The sequence below is a fragment of the Dendrobates tinctorius genome, unplaced genomic scaffold, assembly GCF_039654945.1.
Source record: "Dendrobates tinctorius isolate UK_male_01 unplaced genomic scaffold, ASM3965494v1 ptg000111l, whole genome shotgun sequence".
Lineage (NCBI taxonomy): Eukaryota > Metazoa > Chordata > Amphibia > Anura > Dendrobatidae > Dendrobates > Dendrobates tinctorius.
Window position 1 is genome coordinate 30613810 of NW_027361779.1, and position 17660 is coordinate 30631469.

The 17660-nt window shown below is 46.6% G+C and overlaps 1 protein-coding gene across 2 annotated transcripts in view; it reads left to right on the top strand.

The window, feature by feature from the left end:
• The window catches only part of GJB7 (gap junction protein beta 7), a 51358-nt gene extending 34792 nt beyond the window's left edge, over positions 1-16566 (top strand). For both annotated transcript variants that reach the window (XM_073589618.1, XM_073589617.1), the window contains exon 2: positions 15630-16566. In XM_073589618.1, the coding sequence (XP_073445719.1) occupies positions 15650-16405 (756 nt within the window). In that variant the 5' untranslated portion in view covers positions 15630-15649 and the 3' untranslated portion in view covers positions 16406-16566. The remainder of the gene's footprint in view (positions 1-15629) is intronic.
• The last annotated feature ends 1094 nt before the right edge of the window (positions 16567-17660 follow it).

A 17660-nucleotide genomic window follows, 5' to 3' on the forward strand; every position in this document is an offset into this window, starting at 1 on the left:
AGGTATAATTTTTTATTTTATTTTTATATTGCGTTATATACATTAAGAAGGAAAAAATATTTCTTAGAATTTTTCCCTTTAAGAAAAATTTTAGGTTTGGTTTATTAGGTCTTCTTATAAATCCGTAAAACCTATTCCCAGATACCATATGTGAGTCAGAAAGGTATGCAGGCATCTTTCTCCATGCTGTTACCATTTAGTTTTAGCTCTTTCCCATCAATTTCAGCTTTTTTCCCAGACCCTCAGGCCTATTTGTTGGGTGCAGCAGAAAAAATTTTCTTTTTTTTCCATTGACTTGCATTGGATTGATTATTTGGCACGAATACACAGATATTAGAAATTACTTGTCCCGATTTTTCCGCATCCAAATATTTCACTATTCGATCATAACTAGTTAAAAGAAACTTGTCACATTGCTGTCCGATCTGTGGACAACATGGTATAGGGAAGGAGAAGCTGACCAGAATGATACACTTGAGCTTTATATATTAGATATCCACTGTATGTATGTATGTATGTCCGGGATTGGCATCCGCACTGTCGCAGCTACAGCCACAAAATTTGGCACAGTCACACGTCTGGAACCCGAGAGTGTCCCAGGCTATGTTGTGAGGCGAAATTTTAACCCCACGCGTTCCAATTCACCAAACAATTTTTCCCCTATCTACATAATGGGGAAAAAGTGTGTGTGCATCAAGCCCTGCCCCTCATTATGATGTCACAATTGTTGCCATGGTGATGCTGATTCATCATAGGTTGCAATGGTGACAGTTATGCTATAACGGTTGCCATGGTGATGATGATGTCATAGTGGGTATATGGGCACGGGACTATGGGATGGAGGATGTGTGATGAGTATATGGGCACTGGACTATGGGATGGAGGATATGTATGATGGGTATATGGGCACGGGACTATGGGATGAGGATGTGTGATGAGTATATGGGCACTGGACTATGGGATGGAAGATATGTATGATGGGTATATTGGCACAGGACTATCGGATGAAGTATATGTATGACGGGTATATGGGCATGGGACTGTGAGATGAAGGATGTGTGATGGGTATATGGTCACTTGACTATGGGATGGCGAATATGTATGATGGGTATATGGGCATGGGACTATGGGATGGCGAATATGTATGATGGGTATATGGGCATGTGACTATGGGATGGAGGATGTGTGATGGGTATATGGGCATGGGACTATGGGATGGAGGATGTGTGATGGGCATATGGGCACTCGACTATGGGATGGAGGATATGTATGATGGGTATATGGGCATGGGACTATGGGATGGAGGATAATTATAATTTGCTATAACTAACCACAGTTAGTTACTATGCCTGGGCAGCGCTGGGCTCTTCAGCTAGTTTTCCAATAAATCTACATAACTTGTATTTTATTCATTGAAATCTCTGGTGTTTCTGCGTGAGTCAGTGTGCGGTCCTTCTGTTGATTGACAGCTACCCACCGGATATCTATTCATACAAACCCCATGAATTTCAATGAATAAAAGTTTTACTGCTTCATCCCTCCCTGCCAATAGTGCATTGCGGGCCTGATTTATTTACTGTTTCATACCGTTCCAAAATTTCTATTGGGGCCTAAGCACTTACAAAGCCATATCAGTGTTTCCAGGTGTAAAAATGTGCTGACAGGTTGTATAAAGTTCTATATTCAGGAATGCATGGCTCCTCTGGCTTCTGCTTGTTGGGGAGTAGCGCACTACTGAAGATTAACAGTTCACACCAGCCACTGTCAAAACTGTTTGCTTTTCAATGCTGCTATCAGAGGTAATGTTGCCTCTGCAGCATCTGAAGAGTGCAAGGGACACTAAAGATGGCCAAATCCAGCAATCCGGAATGCTTCAGAGCTGCGATTACACGTTCTACACCAAAGAGCCTGGAAACCCGTACTATTTGCCTAGAAAACCGACGTCTTATACTCTGTGAGCTAGGCGATAACCTAGGGAACGCACAGTAAAGTATAAAGTTAAAAATCCCTCTGCTCTTGAGAACAGGGAGGATTTTAATTAGGTAAATTGCAAAGATGATTGTTTTTACAAGCACTTTGCAATTTTACGCATATAAGAAGTTCAGACAACGCCCTTAAAACATATTAAGTGTGTCATATCGATTCAGAGGTACTACTGATTTAAGCAATAAGAACAATAATAGGAAGAGTAAAGATGTCAGGAGTTTACTTGAGGTGTGTTCTGTGTGATGCATTGATATATATGATGTAGCCTGTAGGTATCTATAATATAACAGTGGGAGCGTCACTCTGTCTGAAGCCTTTATAGACTGCACAAGCGGGACGCACCTGCGCAGTCTGGCTCCAGACAGAATGAGGCATCCAGTGGTGAGGAGTGTGTATGGCGTCGGAGATGGCGGTACCGTACACACTGCATACCGCGATTTCCGGCGCCATACTTCCATACTTACTTGACCGGGAGGAGAGTTACTGTGGTGCTTCTCTTCGGCCAGGGAATGCGGCCGGAGTGCGCGTGAGTATCGCGCATGCGCATAGCGCTATCCGGCGCCACTTTACTGAAGACATATTTACAGTGTATCTTCAGCAATATGGCGCTGGACCACGCGTATGGGCATGCGCGTACTCTGGCGCCACACTTCTCCCCCGGCCTCCAGCAGAATATGACAGCACTGGAACATAGGGAAGAAAGGCGAGTATAAAACTTTTTTTGTATGTGTGCTGTTTAATAGGGGTGAGGGGGACCATGCATACCAGGAAAGGGGGACGAGGGGGACCATGCACACCAGGAAAGGGGGGGTGAGGGGACCATGCATACCAGGAAAGGGTGGGGTGAGAGGATCATGCATACCAGGAAAGGGGGGGGTGAGGGGACCATGCATACCAGGAAAGGGGGGGGTGAGGGGACCATGCATACCAGGAAAGGGGGGGTGAGAGGACCATGCATACCAGGAAAGGGGGGGCAAGAGGACCATGCATACCAGGAAATGGGGGTGAGGGGGCCATGCATACCAGGATAGGGTGGTGAGGGGACCATGCATACCAGGAAAGGGGGGTGAGAGGACCATGCATACCAGGATTTGGGGGTGAGGGGACCATGCATACTAGGATAGGGGTGAGGGGACCATGTATTCCAGGATTGAAGGGTGAGGGGGCCATGCATTCCAGGATTGGGGGGTGAGGGGGCCATGCATACCAGGATTGGGGGGTGATGGGACCATGCATACTAGGATTGGTGGGCGAGGGAACCATGCATACCAGGATTGGGGGGCGAGGGGACCATGCATACCAGGATTGGGGGCGAGGGGACCATGCATTCCAGGATAGGAGGGTTTGGGGATCATGCATACCAGGATAGGGGGGTTCGGGAACCATGCATACCAAGATAAGTGGGTGAGAGGACCATGCATACCAGGAAAGGGGGGCAAGGGGACCATGCATACCAGAATTTGGGGGGTGAGGGGACCATGCATACCAGGATTTGGGGGGTGAGGGGACCATGCATACTAGGATGGGGGGAGGGGACCGTGCATTCCAGGATTGGGGGTGGGGGGGCCATGCATACAAGGAAAGGGGGGCGAGGGGACCATGCATACCAGGATTGGGGAGTGAGGGGACCATGCATACCAGGATTGGTCCCCTCACCACCCTATCCTGGTATGCATGGTCCCCTCACCACCCTTACATACCAGGATAGGAGGGGGGCAGCACATACCAGGATAGGAGACCATGTACCAATAAAAATGCTCGCCACCCGGGTGTAGAATGGGTTCATACCTAGTAATGTATAATAATATTTGCTGTATAGTAATTATTGCAGCATGAATTACTTCTGTTTAGAATAGTGGCATTACAATACTATAAATTGGATTCATCAAACATTATTCTGGCTTAAAACTGTTGCAAATATTGCACATGCCATGAAAATTGCACCTTAACTGCAACACACTCTTCATGGAGACTGTAAAAAGCATCAATCCTGATAAATTTTGGCCTATGTGCACTCTATATATAATCATTAGCAACCTGCATTTGCTAACCTACTCCCAGCATGCTCTGACAGCTGTTTGGGTTGTCGGAAATTGCAGATTCACAAGTTGAGTGCATGGGTTCCTAACCCGTTGAGCAGTCCACAAGTATCGGGAATGAAGTATATGACATCCAGAACTTTAAAAGGGAACCTGTCACACTCACTGAGGACCTCCAGCTGACACCTATATCACCATAGTTCTGCATTATATTCTAGTGCAGGGGTCCCCAACCTGTAGCTCGGGAGCCACATGTGGCTCGCAGTTCCTGGAAATGTGGCTCGTGACTGACAGCTTGGTGCATTAGCTCCAGGTCTAGCAAACAGGTATGAAGAGTACATCTCAAAATGGTGAATTTTTGAGTAGTCCTGCTCAGAAGAGCAGATCTGGATGCACATATACTGGTCTTAGGCATTTAAAAAAGTTTTAGGTATGGTACGGATGATACGACCTGTTAGAGGAGGTTCTTGAAGCTGGTTACGACAGTGTGTTGGGAGTCCTTGATGGGAGAATACTGAATTTGGGCATTGTGGGGACCCCTGGATCTCAGTGTACTGCTTTGGAGTGATTTCTGTGGAAAAGCTTCGGTTATCATTATACCCGTAATGGGGGCTTTGGTTGACACTACTTTGAGGGGGACAGGAGCAGGATGTTGCTCGTGACCCCCCTCGCAGAGCTGAATGTGGCTTGCGACCCTCTCTCAGTGCCGAATGTGGCTCTCGGGGTCAAAAAGGTTGGGGACCACTGATCTAGTTTATGATGTTCAAAAACTCTAAGAGAATTAAAATTCCTTTTATATCACACTCATGGAATACTCCGTAGCCAGGACTAGGCCAGTTGGGCGTCTATTCCTCTGACCTGAAACTGTACTCACACCCCACTTTGGCACAATTACCATCTCCTTCAGTGTCCCCCTATCATAGCTTAAGGATATCCTGCACAGGCGAATAACCTCCAGCACTGAAGCCATGATGGGAGACAGCGAAGGAGACGTCCGAAGGAGACGTTTGCATTCAAATTTTCAGTTAAATCTTCAGCGGAAAAAACTTTCCCTATTTCATTATCAGGAAAAGGTGTCGGCATACTAATAGTTCATAATACATGTGATCTTCTCACTCCCTTGTGTTTTTGAAAGCAGAGCCTGGAGACGGCACCACAGCTGAAGAACGTGTAACCTACAGACACATTGCGTCCTTCCATGGTCAGGATGCAAACTATTTCAGTATACTTTACACTTTGTGTGATTTCACGGGCATTTCAAGCACAGCAGCAAGTCTAGCAACATTAAAAGGAAACTTGTTAAAAGGTTGAAATGGTTAAAAAATGTTAATGCCAAGTTCCCACAAAGAGCACTTGCTGCGTATTTTCCTTGCATATTACAGTTCTGTCACAGTGTATGGGAAATGCTTTTTGATGTTCTTGAAATCCGCAATGTATGCGTTTCCTTTTTGGTTACTATGTATTTTATTTGTGGATTTTCCCCATGGACTTGAATAAGATGAGGAAAATGTACAGGTAAAAAAGCGAATATGCATTTTTAGCATGTTTCTGCAGGGGAAGACATAATAAAGATGTATGTAATCCAAACTTGACTGTATCAATAAAGCCCAAATACCAAGTAGTATAAAAACGAAGCCTCTTTATTTTTAACATGCCATACCAAAAAGTGCCAGACACCACAGCAGAAAAAAACACGATAAAAACACAAATAAAAAAAAAACGCAATCTAAAACGCAAGTAACCTAATTTACTAATATCTACAGAATGCTGTAGATATGCCCCTGATGGCGGTGGCCACAGCTGATAGGGCTAAAATGGGGTGACAGATTCCCTTTAATTTGTTCTCATTAATTTTTCAAACTGAACGGAGGTCTACAGTCCTCATCAGAAAAAGCTGAAGCCCCTGTTGTAACGGGGTCTACCAAGCTGGGGTACCTCTTTCAGTACCACCCCGTGTTTTCGGAGGTCCGCTCTGCGTTGGCTGGAGTCTGAATGAATGACGCTGGCTGGAATTCCTTGGTTACATGGGCGCATATAAAAGATCACTGCTTCTCCACGTATTTCCAGCCTGACAACACTTTACTCACAGGACACAGAATATATCACAGATACAGAGGGCTGGCCAATAGAAAAGTGGCAGGCCAGACATACATAACAAAAGCCACAGGTGGCCGGAGCCTGCTGATGTTTACTGTGGGAATTTACAAAGGTGGGGGGAGGGCGGACAAAATTAGATTATGGTGTCCCCTCTGCCCAGGGGCGCAGCCTGTGAACTGATGCATTAGGGACATGCATCTCACATGGAACCTATTATACATACATATAACTGCACAACATATTCTGGGTGCTGAGTGGTTCTGTAACACGGCTCCCCTTTTCAGCGACGCGATCGGCATACACAATCTGATCCTCAACGGATCGGTTTGGGGATGACAGAAGTTTATGGGGTTGGTACAACTTCCGTTTGTTGACTTAGTCCATCGGCGTTACCGTTTTGTTTGCTGGGTCTGTGGTGGATGGTGAAGTCCAGAGGTTGTAGGGCTAAACGCCACCACAGCAATCTGGCGTGGTCTCCGGAGACCCGATTAAGCCAGACTAGGGGATTATGGTCCGTTAAGAGGGAAAACTGTCGTCCATACAAATATGGTTGCAACTTCTTGAGTGCCCATACTACCGCCAGGCACTCCTTCTCGATGGCCGCATAGCTTACTTCACGGGGCAGTAGTTTCCGACTTAGGTAAGCTACCGGGTGTTCTTGGCCGTCCAGCCCGACTTGGCTCAGTACTGCCCCCAATCCAAACATAGAAGCGTCTGTGTGAACCAGGAAATGTTTAGTTGGATTGGGTGCGGCCAATACAGGGGTATTGGTGAGGGCGTCCTTTGGTTGGCGGAAGGCTTCCTCACACTCTGAGGTCCAGGTTACCTGGCGGGGTTGGTTCTTACGGGTCAGATCAGTGAGGGGCTTGGCTACGCTGCTGTAATTGGGAACAAATTTCCTGTAATAGCCCGCTGTCCCTAGAAACGCCATGACCTGGGTTTTAGTGCGTGGGATGGGCCACTTGGCTATGCCCTCAATCTTGGCTGGTTCTGGTCGTTGTTTCCCACTTCCCACCCAATGCCCTAAATACTGAACCTCTGCTTTGCCCACGTGACACTTGTTTGGGTTCAGGGTGATCCCGGCCTGGTGGATCCTGTCCAATACTGTCTCTAGGTGATTTAGATACTCTTCCCATGTCGCACTGAAGATGGCGATGTCGTCCAGGTAGGCACAAGCATAGTCCTGGAGACCATCCAGAAGCTGGTCAGCCAGCCTTTGGAAGGTCACCGGGGCATTCTTCATCCCGAATAGCATAACTCGAAACTGGAATAAGCCGAACGGGGTGACAAATGCCGATTTGGGAATAGCGTCAGGACTAAGGGGATTCTGCCAGCAGCCTTTGCATAGATCGATGGTGGTCAAATACTTTGCCCCCACCAGCTGGTCTAACAACTCATCCACACGCGGCATGGGGTATGCATCCATCACTGTTTTCTCATTGAACCTACGATAGTCTACACAAAACCGTGCAGTCCCATCCTTCTTGGGCACTAACACTACGGGGGATGCCCAGGGACTATCTGACTCTTCAATGACCCCTAAATGCAGCATCTCTTGTCGCATCCCCTCTCGTACAGACTCAGGGACGCGGAAGGGGTTTTGTCGCAGGGGGGTCTGATCCTGGGTCTCAACCTTGTGTTGTGCCAGGCGAGTGTACCCTGGTCTCTCCGAAAACATCCTCTGTCGCTGCCTCAACAACTCCTCCGCCTGCTGTCTCTCCCGGGGGCCTAGGTCTTCACCCAAGTGTACCTGGTCCCATGTTTTAGACTGAGTCCTTTCCCCTAAGACATCCGGCAAGGGAAGTCCAGCTAAATCCTCTGCTTCAGGTGCAGAGATGGCCACTACCTCTTCAGGGCGCTCCCGGTAGGGCTTCAGCATATTCACGTGGAACATGCGGATAACCCTGGGGTCGTCACAATCGGCAACATTATAGGTTGTGTCGGCTATTTTCACCACTACCTGGTAGGGCCCCTGCCATGCAGCTTGAAACTTATTCTGCTTAGTGGGCTCTAACACAGGACCTTCTGGCCTATTTCCAAAGTGCGCTCTCTGGCCCTTCGATCGTACCATATGCGCTGGCGCCGCTGGGTCGCCTGCATGTTCTCACGTACAGCCTGAGTCAGCTCCTGTAGGCGGTCCTGGAATTCCAGCAAATAGGATACAATAGGTACCCCTTCTATGAGGCCCTCCCCTTCCCAGTGTTCCACCGCTAAGTCTAGGGGTCCCCTTACCCATCTCCCGTATACCAGCTCGAACGGGGAGAACCCCATGGATTCTTGGGGCACCTCTCGATAGCCAAACAGGAGGTGTGGCAAGAATTTCTCCCAGTCCCTGTATGTCCTGGTAAAAGTCCCAATGAGCTGTTTTAATGTCCCGTTAAAGCATTCACACAACCCATTGGTTTGCGGGTGGTGCGGGGCGCTTCTAATGGACTTTACGCCGCACAGCTTCCACAGTTGGTTGGTCACCTCTGCTGTAAACTGGGTACCCTGGTCCGATCTAATCTCCCGGGGAAATCCATCCCGTGAGAACACCTGGAGCAGGGCGGCCGCCACCGTCTCTGCCAGTATGTTAGGTAACGCAACCGCCTCTGGATACCGTGTGGCATAATCTACCACTGTCAATATATACTTTTTCCCTGACGGACTGGGTTTGGCTAATGGCCCTATCAGATCGACCGCTACTCGGCTAAATGGTTCCTCCACAATGGGAAGGGGGCATAATTTGGCCTTGCAACGATCCTCCCTCTTGCCAATGCGCTGGCAACTGTCACAGGTCTGGCAGTACTGACGAACATCATAGGTTACCCCCCGGCCAAAAGAAGTTTTGTGTCAGACGATGCCTGGTGCGACTGACGCCAAAGTGTCCGGCTAAGGGTATATCATGAGAGATTCGCAGTAGCTCCTGCCTATACTTCTTAGGAACTACCAGCTGTCGTTTTATAATGGGGCTCGTCCCTGTGTGGTGCTGCTCTGTGATCCGGTAGAGGAGTCCCTGCTTCCATACAAACGGTTCCCCTACCAGTACCCCTCTCCCCTCCTGTGCCTTTCCACGATATCCCTCTAATGGAGGATCCTCAAGTAACTCCCTCTTAAATTCATCTGGGGTGGCCCAAGAAATGAGTCTGGCTATGGGAATACGTGTAGGGCTGGGATGTCTTACCTGGGCCTCCTCTGAGTGTGATTCCGCCTCCGTAGCTCGAGCTTGTCTCCGGGTGGTCACAGGATATGTCTCAGCCAGAGGGGCCACCGAGAATGCAGACAACATGGGCCCCAAGTCATTTCCCAGCAAGACGTCTGAAGGCAAATCCTCCATCAAGCCGACCTCAACAAGGCCATCCCCGACTCCCCAGTTCAGGTGAATCCTGGCAGTGGGCAGTTGATGTATGGCTCCCCCTGCTACATGGACTGCCACTGTCTGGTCCGTCTTCTCTTGGTCCCGGACGAGATGAGGCTTCACAAGGGTCAAAGTTGCTCTGGAATCTCTTAGTCCCTGCATATGTTTCCCATTAACCCACACGACCTGTCAATGCTGTTGTTGATTATCTGCCCGGGCTGCCTGCACGGGGTCTACTTCATGCAACTCTTCCTCCATCTCTTCCACCCCTTGGTTAGTCGTAGCCCCCAATGCCGGGTCAGCTTCACCTTGGTAGCAGTGTACAGCAGCCTGGCTGAAGGTAGCTGTTCCCGCCTTTGGCCACTGGGTATGCTGAGTCTGGTTGGGACGTTGTCTTTGCAGGTGGCCCAGCTGACGGCAGGTGTGGCATCGCGTCCCAGGGGGACTGTGGTAGGCCCGGGTTTCTAGCTGGTCCCCCTACAATCTTCGGTGGTTTGGGGCCCTCCAGGTCCATGGGCGGGCCCCTAGTGACCATCTTTGATCCGGACAACTGTGGCCTCCTGGCATCATGATGTTCATCGGCCAGACGAGCGGCTTCCTCCAGAGTCGTTGGCCGCCTGTCCCGAAGCCATTCCTGTGTCTCAGTGGTTAGTCCATTAAAGAATCGTTCTAACAAGAAGAGCTGGAGGACATCCTCCTTAGTGGTTGCTTGGCTCCCTTGTACCCACTGTAGCAGTGACCGCCGTAATTTACAGGCCCATTCAGCGTGGGTATCGGTTACGCGTTTTATAAGTCCGCGGAACTTTTGGCGGTATGCCTCTGGTGTCAGAGCATACCAGGCCAAGATCACTTCTTTGATCCGCTCATAGTCCATACAGTCCTCATCAGGTACCGTGCGATAGGCGTCCGCTGCCCGGCCTGTCAGCTTGCTGGCCAGAATCTGAACCCGTTCCTCCGGCTTCACTTGATGAAGGGCACACTGCCGCTCAAAGTCCTGCAGAAAGCCATCAATGTCTTCCTCTGCCTCCCCCAACTGTCAGAAGGCATTATACTGGATCTTTTTGGAGCTTACTATTGAAGGTACCTGGTCGAAGGCCAGAGCTCCCCCTGCTCACTGACTCTCCTCTCTCCACTCTGCCATCTCCATCTTGGCCAGCTCCACTTTGGTCCGCTCTGCCATCTCTATCTTGGCTACCTCTATCCTGGTCCACTCGGCCATCTTTTCCTTCAGATCAGTATGCACATCAGCCATCACTTCTCGTATGATCTCTACCGCAGGGTTTGGGCCATAGAACGCTAATCTGTTCTTTACCTCCCTCTGGAATTCGGTCTCCTCCACGTTCACATTGGGGGGCGCTGCACTGTCATGTTCCATGATGGCTGCTATCAAATCCGCTTTTGTTTTGTTGCTGGCGATCAACCCTCGGGCTTCCACCAGATCTTTTAATGTAGTCCTCTTTAACTTCTGGTAGTTGTTTTCCATTCATTCCTTTCCTCCTGTAGAAGGGGTATCATATCCCACTGCTGCCACCAGTGTAACGGGGTCTACCAAGCTGGGGTACCTCTTTCAGTACCACCCCGTGTTTTCGGAGGTCCACTCTGCGTTGGCTGGAGTCTGAATGAATGACGCTGGCTGGAATTCCTTGGTTACATGGGCGCATATAAAAGATCACTGCTTCTCCACGTATTTCCAGTCTGACAACACTTTACTCACAGGACACAGACTATATCACACAGATACAGAGGGCCGGCCAATACAAAAGAGGCAGGCCAGACATACATTACAAAAGCCGCAGGTGGCCGGAGCCTGCCGATGTTTACTGTGGGAATATAAAGGTGGGGGGAGGGCGGACAAAATGAGATTATGAGGGCAGCACGGTGGCTCAGTGGTTAGCGCTGCAGCCTTGCAGCGCTGGAGTCCTGGGTTCGAATCCCACCAAGGACAACATCTGCAAGGAGTTTGTATGTTCTCCCCGTGTTTGCGTGGGTTTCCTCCGGGCACTCCGGTTTCCTCCCACACTCCAAAGACATACTGATAGGGAATATAGATTGTGAGCCCCACCCGGGACAGTGATGAAAATGTGTGCAAACTGTAAAGCGCTGCGGAATATGTTAGCGCTATATAAAAATAAAGATTTATTTATTTTATTTAAAGATTATCGTGTCCCCTCTGCCCAGGGGTGCAGCCTGTGAACTGATGCATTAGGGACATGCATCTCACATGGAACCTATTATACATACATATAACTGCACAACATATTCTGGGTGCTGAGTGGTTCTGTAACACGTAACACCTGTTAAAATACTGCACAGATCCATTCAAAAGAATGGCTGGCTATATAATACAGCCATGTCACGCCTTCTGGCTAATAGAGGAGATACATGAAGCATACAGGTCTAGGCCATGGCACAGTCACAGTGGCAAAAAGAGTGAGCGAAAATCTATATGGCATTTGTTCATATTTAAGATCTAATTGATTTGTAAAATGACAATCTTTGCTTCATATCTAAAATCAATACAGACAGAACCATTACTCCCAGTTAGATCTGAAGCCGCCAATAGTTTACATAATTTTAGCTCCAACACCAGTTCCATTACGTCAGAGACATCAGTATTTGAATAATATTTCCCTGGTTAAGTATTTTCAGTCCAGAAAATGGAGATCATGTCCACCTAATATGACAGTGGAAGCTCATAGTTTAGAGATCATAGTTTATGTCGGAACATTTTGACCCTCTATAGCACCTCTAATTATGACTGGTCTGAGCAGTCACCTTACAAAACCCATTGTGTTAGAAATAGAAATGAAAAATACTAACATTTTATGTTAAAACCAGTTTTTCTCATCTCAGTAAAAGAACCAACTCAAAGTAATAATGATGATTGTTAAAAAACAAAACAAAACAGAAAAAGAAACACTTAACAGGCCCAATAAGTTCTAAAATGGACCACTTAGGTTTATGGTTTCATTCAGACTTCCTTTATTCATTTTATGAATATGAGAAAAATTGATTTTTTGGTCATTTCTCATATGAAAAAAAATCCAAACTTCTACCCCGTAGAATGTAAGAAATAGACAACACTCAGATCACATATGAATGGCATCTGAGTGCTACCAGTTTCTTATGGACCCATTAGCAGCTTGCTTTGGCAATTGATCTGGTAAAAGTGGATAAAAAATGGCAAATCTCCATTTTTCTGGTGAACAATAAGTGTGCAAAACCTACCCAAAACAGATATGTGAAAATGCCCATAGATTATAATGGGTGTTCTATCGATCATATGTAAGGAGGTGATGGGGATCCTCATGTACCTTCTCTCTCCTTAAGGCTGTTCACCTGTGGCACATGTGGCACCCTGATGTTTTATTAATGTTGTACTACTGTGTGCACTGTAATGTAAATGTATTTGTCATGTGTTGCGCATAGACTTAGGAATAGATTAGGAAGTAGTGCAGAACCATAGGTGGACTAGAATAATGGGGGCACATTAGAGATAGAGACTAGGATAGATAAGAGTGTTAGATACAGGCAGCATAGGGTTAAGCAGATGGGAGGAGTCACACACAGCAGAGCAGTACAGAGCAGGGAGGTATAGGAAAGGCACTTGCTGATTAGAGGCAGATACCCGGGCACCTTGCCCAAAGGGCAGGAGGTGTGAGCAGAGTATTACAGGTCATGGAGATAATGCTGTTTCAGCAAGGGGCCTCCGGGCTAAGAGTCTTGCAGGTGGTCATCGGCTTATACAAAACCGTTACAAGGAAGGATCCAAAGCTAGTGGCTGGTATTAGGAGGTAGCTGAGTTGGCGAGCCCGTTACCCTATAACGCGCAGTTGGACCAGAAAAACGGTAGGAAGCTGGTGGGAATGCAGCACAAGAAGGACAGATTGTTCAGAAGAGGGACAGGGATTGTCCAAGGAAACAGGTGGGACACGGATTGTCCAGGGATATAGTTGAGCTTGCCGGGAAAGGGAAGCTGATGCAGAAGATAAAGTCTGTCCAGATAACAGTGAAAGATAAGAACATGGCTCTGTTTAACTTGTGATGCCTGTGTGAAGAATGCAGATAAGATGTCTCCGTGTTTGACTTGTGCTGCCTATTTGATGAATACGCTATTGTCTAGTAAAGTTAAGCTGTTGGAAAATGACCTTGTCTCTGAAGTGATTTGTGGAGCTCATGAATGCGGGCCGACATGGTAGCAGCTGAAGGGAATCTGACAGAGATGTCCAACTGTATAGCAGTACCAGGATTTTATTTATCTTTTCATGTACAAGGTGTCGGGGTGCCCACGACTACCACCCCGTGCCACCTTGTCACACATATACACGGATAGAACAAATACTAAAACAGGTGTCTAAGGCTAGTTTCACACTACCGTTTATGAGCGCAGCGACGGCCTGCGCACGGCCGCCGCTAAGGCCGTGCGCAGTATGCGTTTGGCGGCGCATGCGCCTTTTTGACGGTGCGCCGACGCAACCAAACTGCAGCAGGTTGCGTTTGGCACAGGTCGGCGCACCGTCGAAAGGACGCATGCGCCACCAAATGCATACTGCGCACGGCCTGCGCCCCCTGTGATAAAGATAGGGGACGCAGGGCGCATGCAGCGTCATGCCCCGGTGGGTGGAGCTACTCATAAACGCTAGTGTGAAACTAGCCTAAATGAAGCTTAACACAATGGATGTGCAGTCTGACATTTATTTAGGCCAGGGTTTCGTAGTCTTTATAAAAAAAAAAAAAAAAAAAAAGATTGTTGATGTTATTTGCACCAAATATATTAAAGGAGCTGTCCGGCCTTAGGCTACAAGTCTGCAGTCACTCTATTTGTGACTGCAGACTTGTGAATCCTCACATTGCGCACACTGCATGCTGTCAGGATTCTCTGGTGCCAATGGACATGTCATGTGCAACGAGACGTGCATTACCTTGCTCAATGCAAGTGTATTGAGCAAGGATTGACATGTTTAGTCTGAGTGTGGCCAGAAATATGTAAATCACATGCTTGCAGTCACATGACAGCTGCTCCCAGAGAATCTTCAACATGCAAAGTGTGCGTTGTGACAATTCACAAGTCTGCAGTCACATAGTGTGACAACCCCCTTAAACAATTCAAGCCATTAATACATTTGGTGCAGTATTCAAAAAGTCAGACATTACATCTGCACCTGCTCTAATTAACACAATTTTTTTGCTTTCCTGGTAATAAATCGATCTTACACATATGGGTCATAACCACACTCACTTTTCTCTGCACTTTTCAAAACAAGTGATAAGGCACAATTTTTTCTACAAATTGCAACTTTTAAGGGCCCGTTACACATAGCGATTTCGCTAGCAATATCGCTGTAACGTCGCCGATTTTGTGACGCAGCAGCGATATTGCTAGTGATATCGCCGCTACATGTGATACTTACCTCCGACCGGCTCCCCCGCTGATTATCGCTGATCGCGCAAGAACGTCCTGGACCATTTCTCGTCGGGCGCTTCCTGTGGCACTGACGAGCGACGCGTGGACGCGGGCGGGAGGACGCAGGATCGCTGCGTCTGACAGGTAAGTAGCGACCCCCGACCGCTGCTATGTCGCTGGTGAGATCTGCCTGTGTGGCATCTCACTAGCGACCACTTAGCGATGCACCAGCGATCCATATCATTGTCGGGATCGCTGGTGCATCGCTAAGTGTAACGGTACCCTTAGGGCTTAGTTTATATCAAAACTGGCGTAAATAGATTAATAAAGGCGAGTGTTTGCATTTTTTGAATAAGCATCTTGTTTGTCCCTGTAGTGTGCCTCAGTTGATCATTGTGTTATCCCTTGGAAGCTATAAATGTCGTGCAGTGCAAAATCACACAATATTGAAATGCACGACAAACACGTGGAGCTACAGCACTGGTGTGTCAGTCTATGCGTGATGTGTTAAAGACACGTAGAATCCATAGTTCTACCACGTGTACGAAGTCAATGTAGGTTACTAGTGGTCTGATAGTGGCTTAAATCTTGGCGCATAACTGAATAATACATTTAAAAAGAGAAAGTACATTACTGAGAAATACAAGAAAAAAAATTGTAAAGCTAATGACCGGTAGAGAGTGCCAGCAAAATCCTAAAATATTTACTGTACATTATTAGAATAAGTATTTCTGTCTCTAACTATAAAATCATTTTCTTTCCTCAGAACACTTCCCCTGCAGAGAGATGAGCTGGACTTTTCTACGAGACATACTGAGTGGCGTTAACAAATATTCTACTGGTATTGGAAGAATTTGGCTGTCTGTGGTCTTCATCTTCCGGCTCCTAGTCTATGTTGTTGCAGCAGAAAATGTTTGGAAAGATGAACAGAAGGAGTTTGAGTGCAACATCAGACAACCCGGGTGTGAAAATGTCTGCTTTGACCATTTTTTCCCTATTTCTCAAGTTCGACTTTGGGCTCTACAGCTGATAATGGTGTCTACACCGTCTCTTCTTGTAGTACTTCACGTGGCCTATCGTGAAAGTCGAGAGAAGAGACACAACAAAAAGCTGTATGAAAACACTGGAAGCATGGATGGCGGTCTGTTTTGTACATATGTTATTAGCCTCCTATTCAAAACGGCGCTTGAGTTTGGTTTTCTTATTCTTTTTTATAAATTATATGGTGGGTTCAGTGTTCCACGTCTAGTGAAGTGCGACATCGACCCTTGCCCAAACCATGTAGATTGCTATATCTCTAAGCCTACAGAGAAGAAGATTTTCCTGTACTTTGTAGTAATTACATCAGGACTTTGTATAGTACTCAACCTCTGTGAGCTTGTGTACCTCGTCTTCAAATACTTTTCTAAATGTTGTCTAAAACGGTATGCAGAAAAACTGAGCTCGGCACAGTGTGGCTGTAGAAACCAACGCCAAGGCATGGATCAGGGCATGACATTACAGCAATCCACCAGCAATTCTGCTGAACTACAAACTCTTTAAGTCACCATATTTTATACATTTTTTTTTTAAATATAGCACTATAAATATATATAAAATTGTGTGAATTAAAACATTACAAGCTATATGTACTGATCATTCTGTCTGAAGAATGACTACATTTCACATTTTTGTAGTATAATAAATATTACATTTTGATTGAATTTCTTGGATTGTCTCAAAATCAAATGCGTAAAATGTTTCTAATAGAAGAAAATTGTGGCTGTAAACACGTTTTGTTTTTGTGCTACTCGAATCAAATCAGAAGATTCGGTATGTTGCTGCAAGGAGCCATGATGTCATCACTGTACAGGCATACATACCGAAGCCATGATGTCATCACTGTACAGGCTTACACACCGGAGCCATGATGTCATCACCGTACAGGTTTATATACCGGGTCCATAATGTCATCACCGTACAGGTTTATATACCAGAGCCATGATGTCATCACCATACAGGTTTATATACCAGAGCCATGATGTCATCACCGTACAGGCTTATACCCCACAGCCATGATGTCATCACTGTACAGGTTTATATACCGGAGCCATGATGTCATCACTGTACAGGTCTATATACCGGAGCCACAATGTCATCACTGTACAGGTTTATATACTGGAGCCATGATGTCATCACTGTACAGGCTTATATACCAGAGCCATGATGTCACCATTCAGGTTTATATACCGGAGCCATGATGTCATCACCGTACAGGTTTATACCCCACAGCCATGATGTCATCACTGTACAGGTTTATATACCGGAGCCATGATGTCATCACTGTACAGGTAATATATACTGGATAGCCATTTGTCACTGCAAAAACACAGTTCACTATTTTGGCAATTTTTTTTTGTTTTGTTTATGAGCTAAAAACAACTAGATTAGCTTGAAAGAAACAATGATCAAATGGATCCAAATCTTAAAATCCATTCATTGCACTTTTTTTTTTATATATGTCCTCTGTACAGATGAGATGTGATGTGCGGTGTACTCTAGTTACAGAGGTGATGCTGAGCAGGCCTAGTAAACATACCAGTAAGAAAATATTTGTCACAGTAAATAAGGCATCACTTTGATCACAAGTGACCTGCAGTCTTTGTGGTTTTATATGAAGAACACTTTCTTTTCTTTTTAAATGGGAGTAGTGCTATGACCTGGAAATACTATTTATAAATTGATGAAAAGATGAACTGAAGGGAGAAGGCGGGTCTTGGGAAAGTCAGTGCGCCAAAAGTAATCATGTGCCATCAGG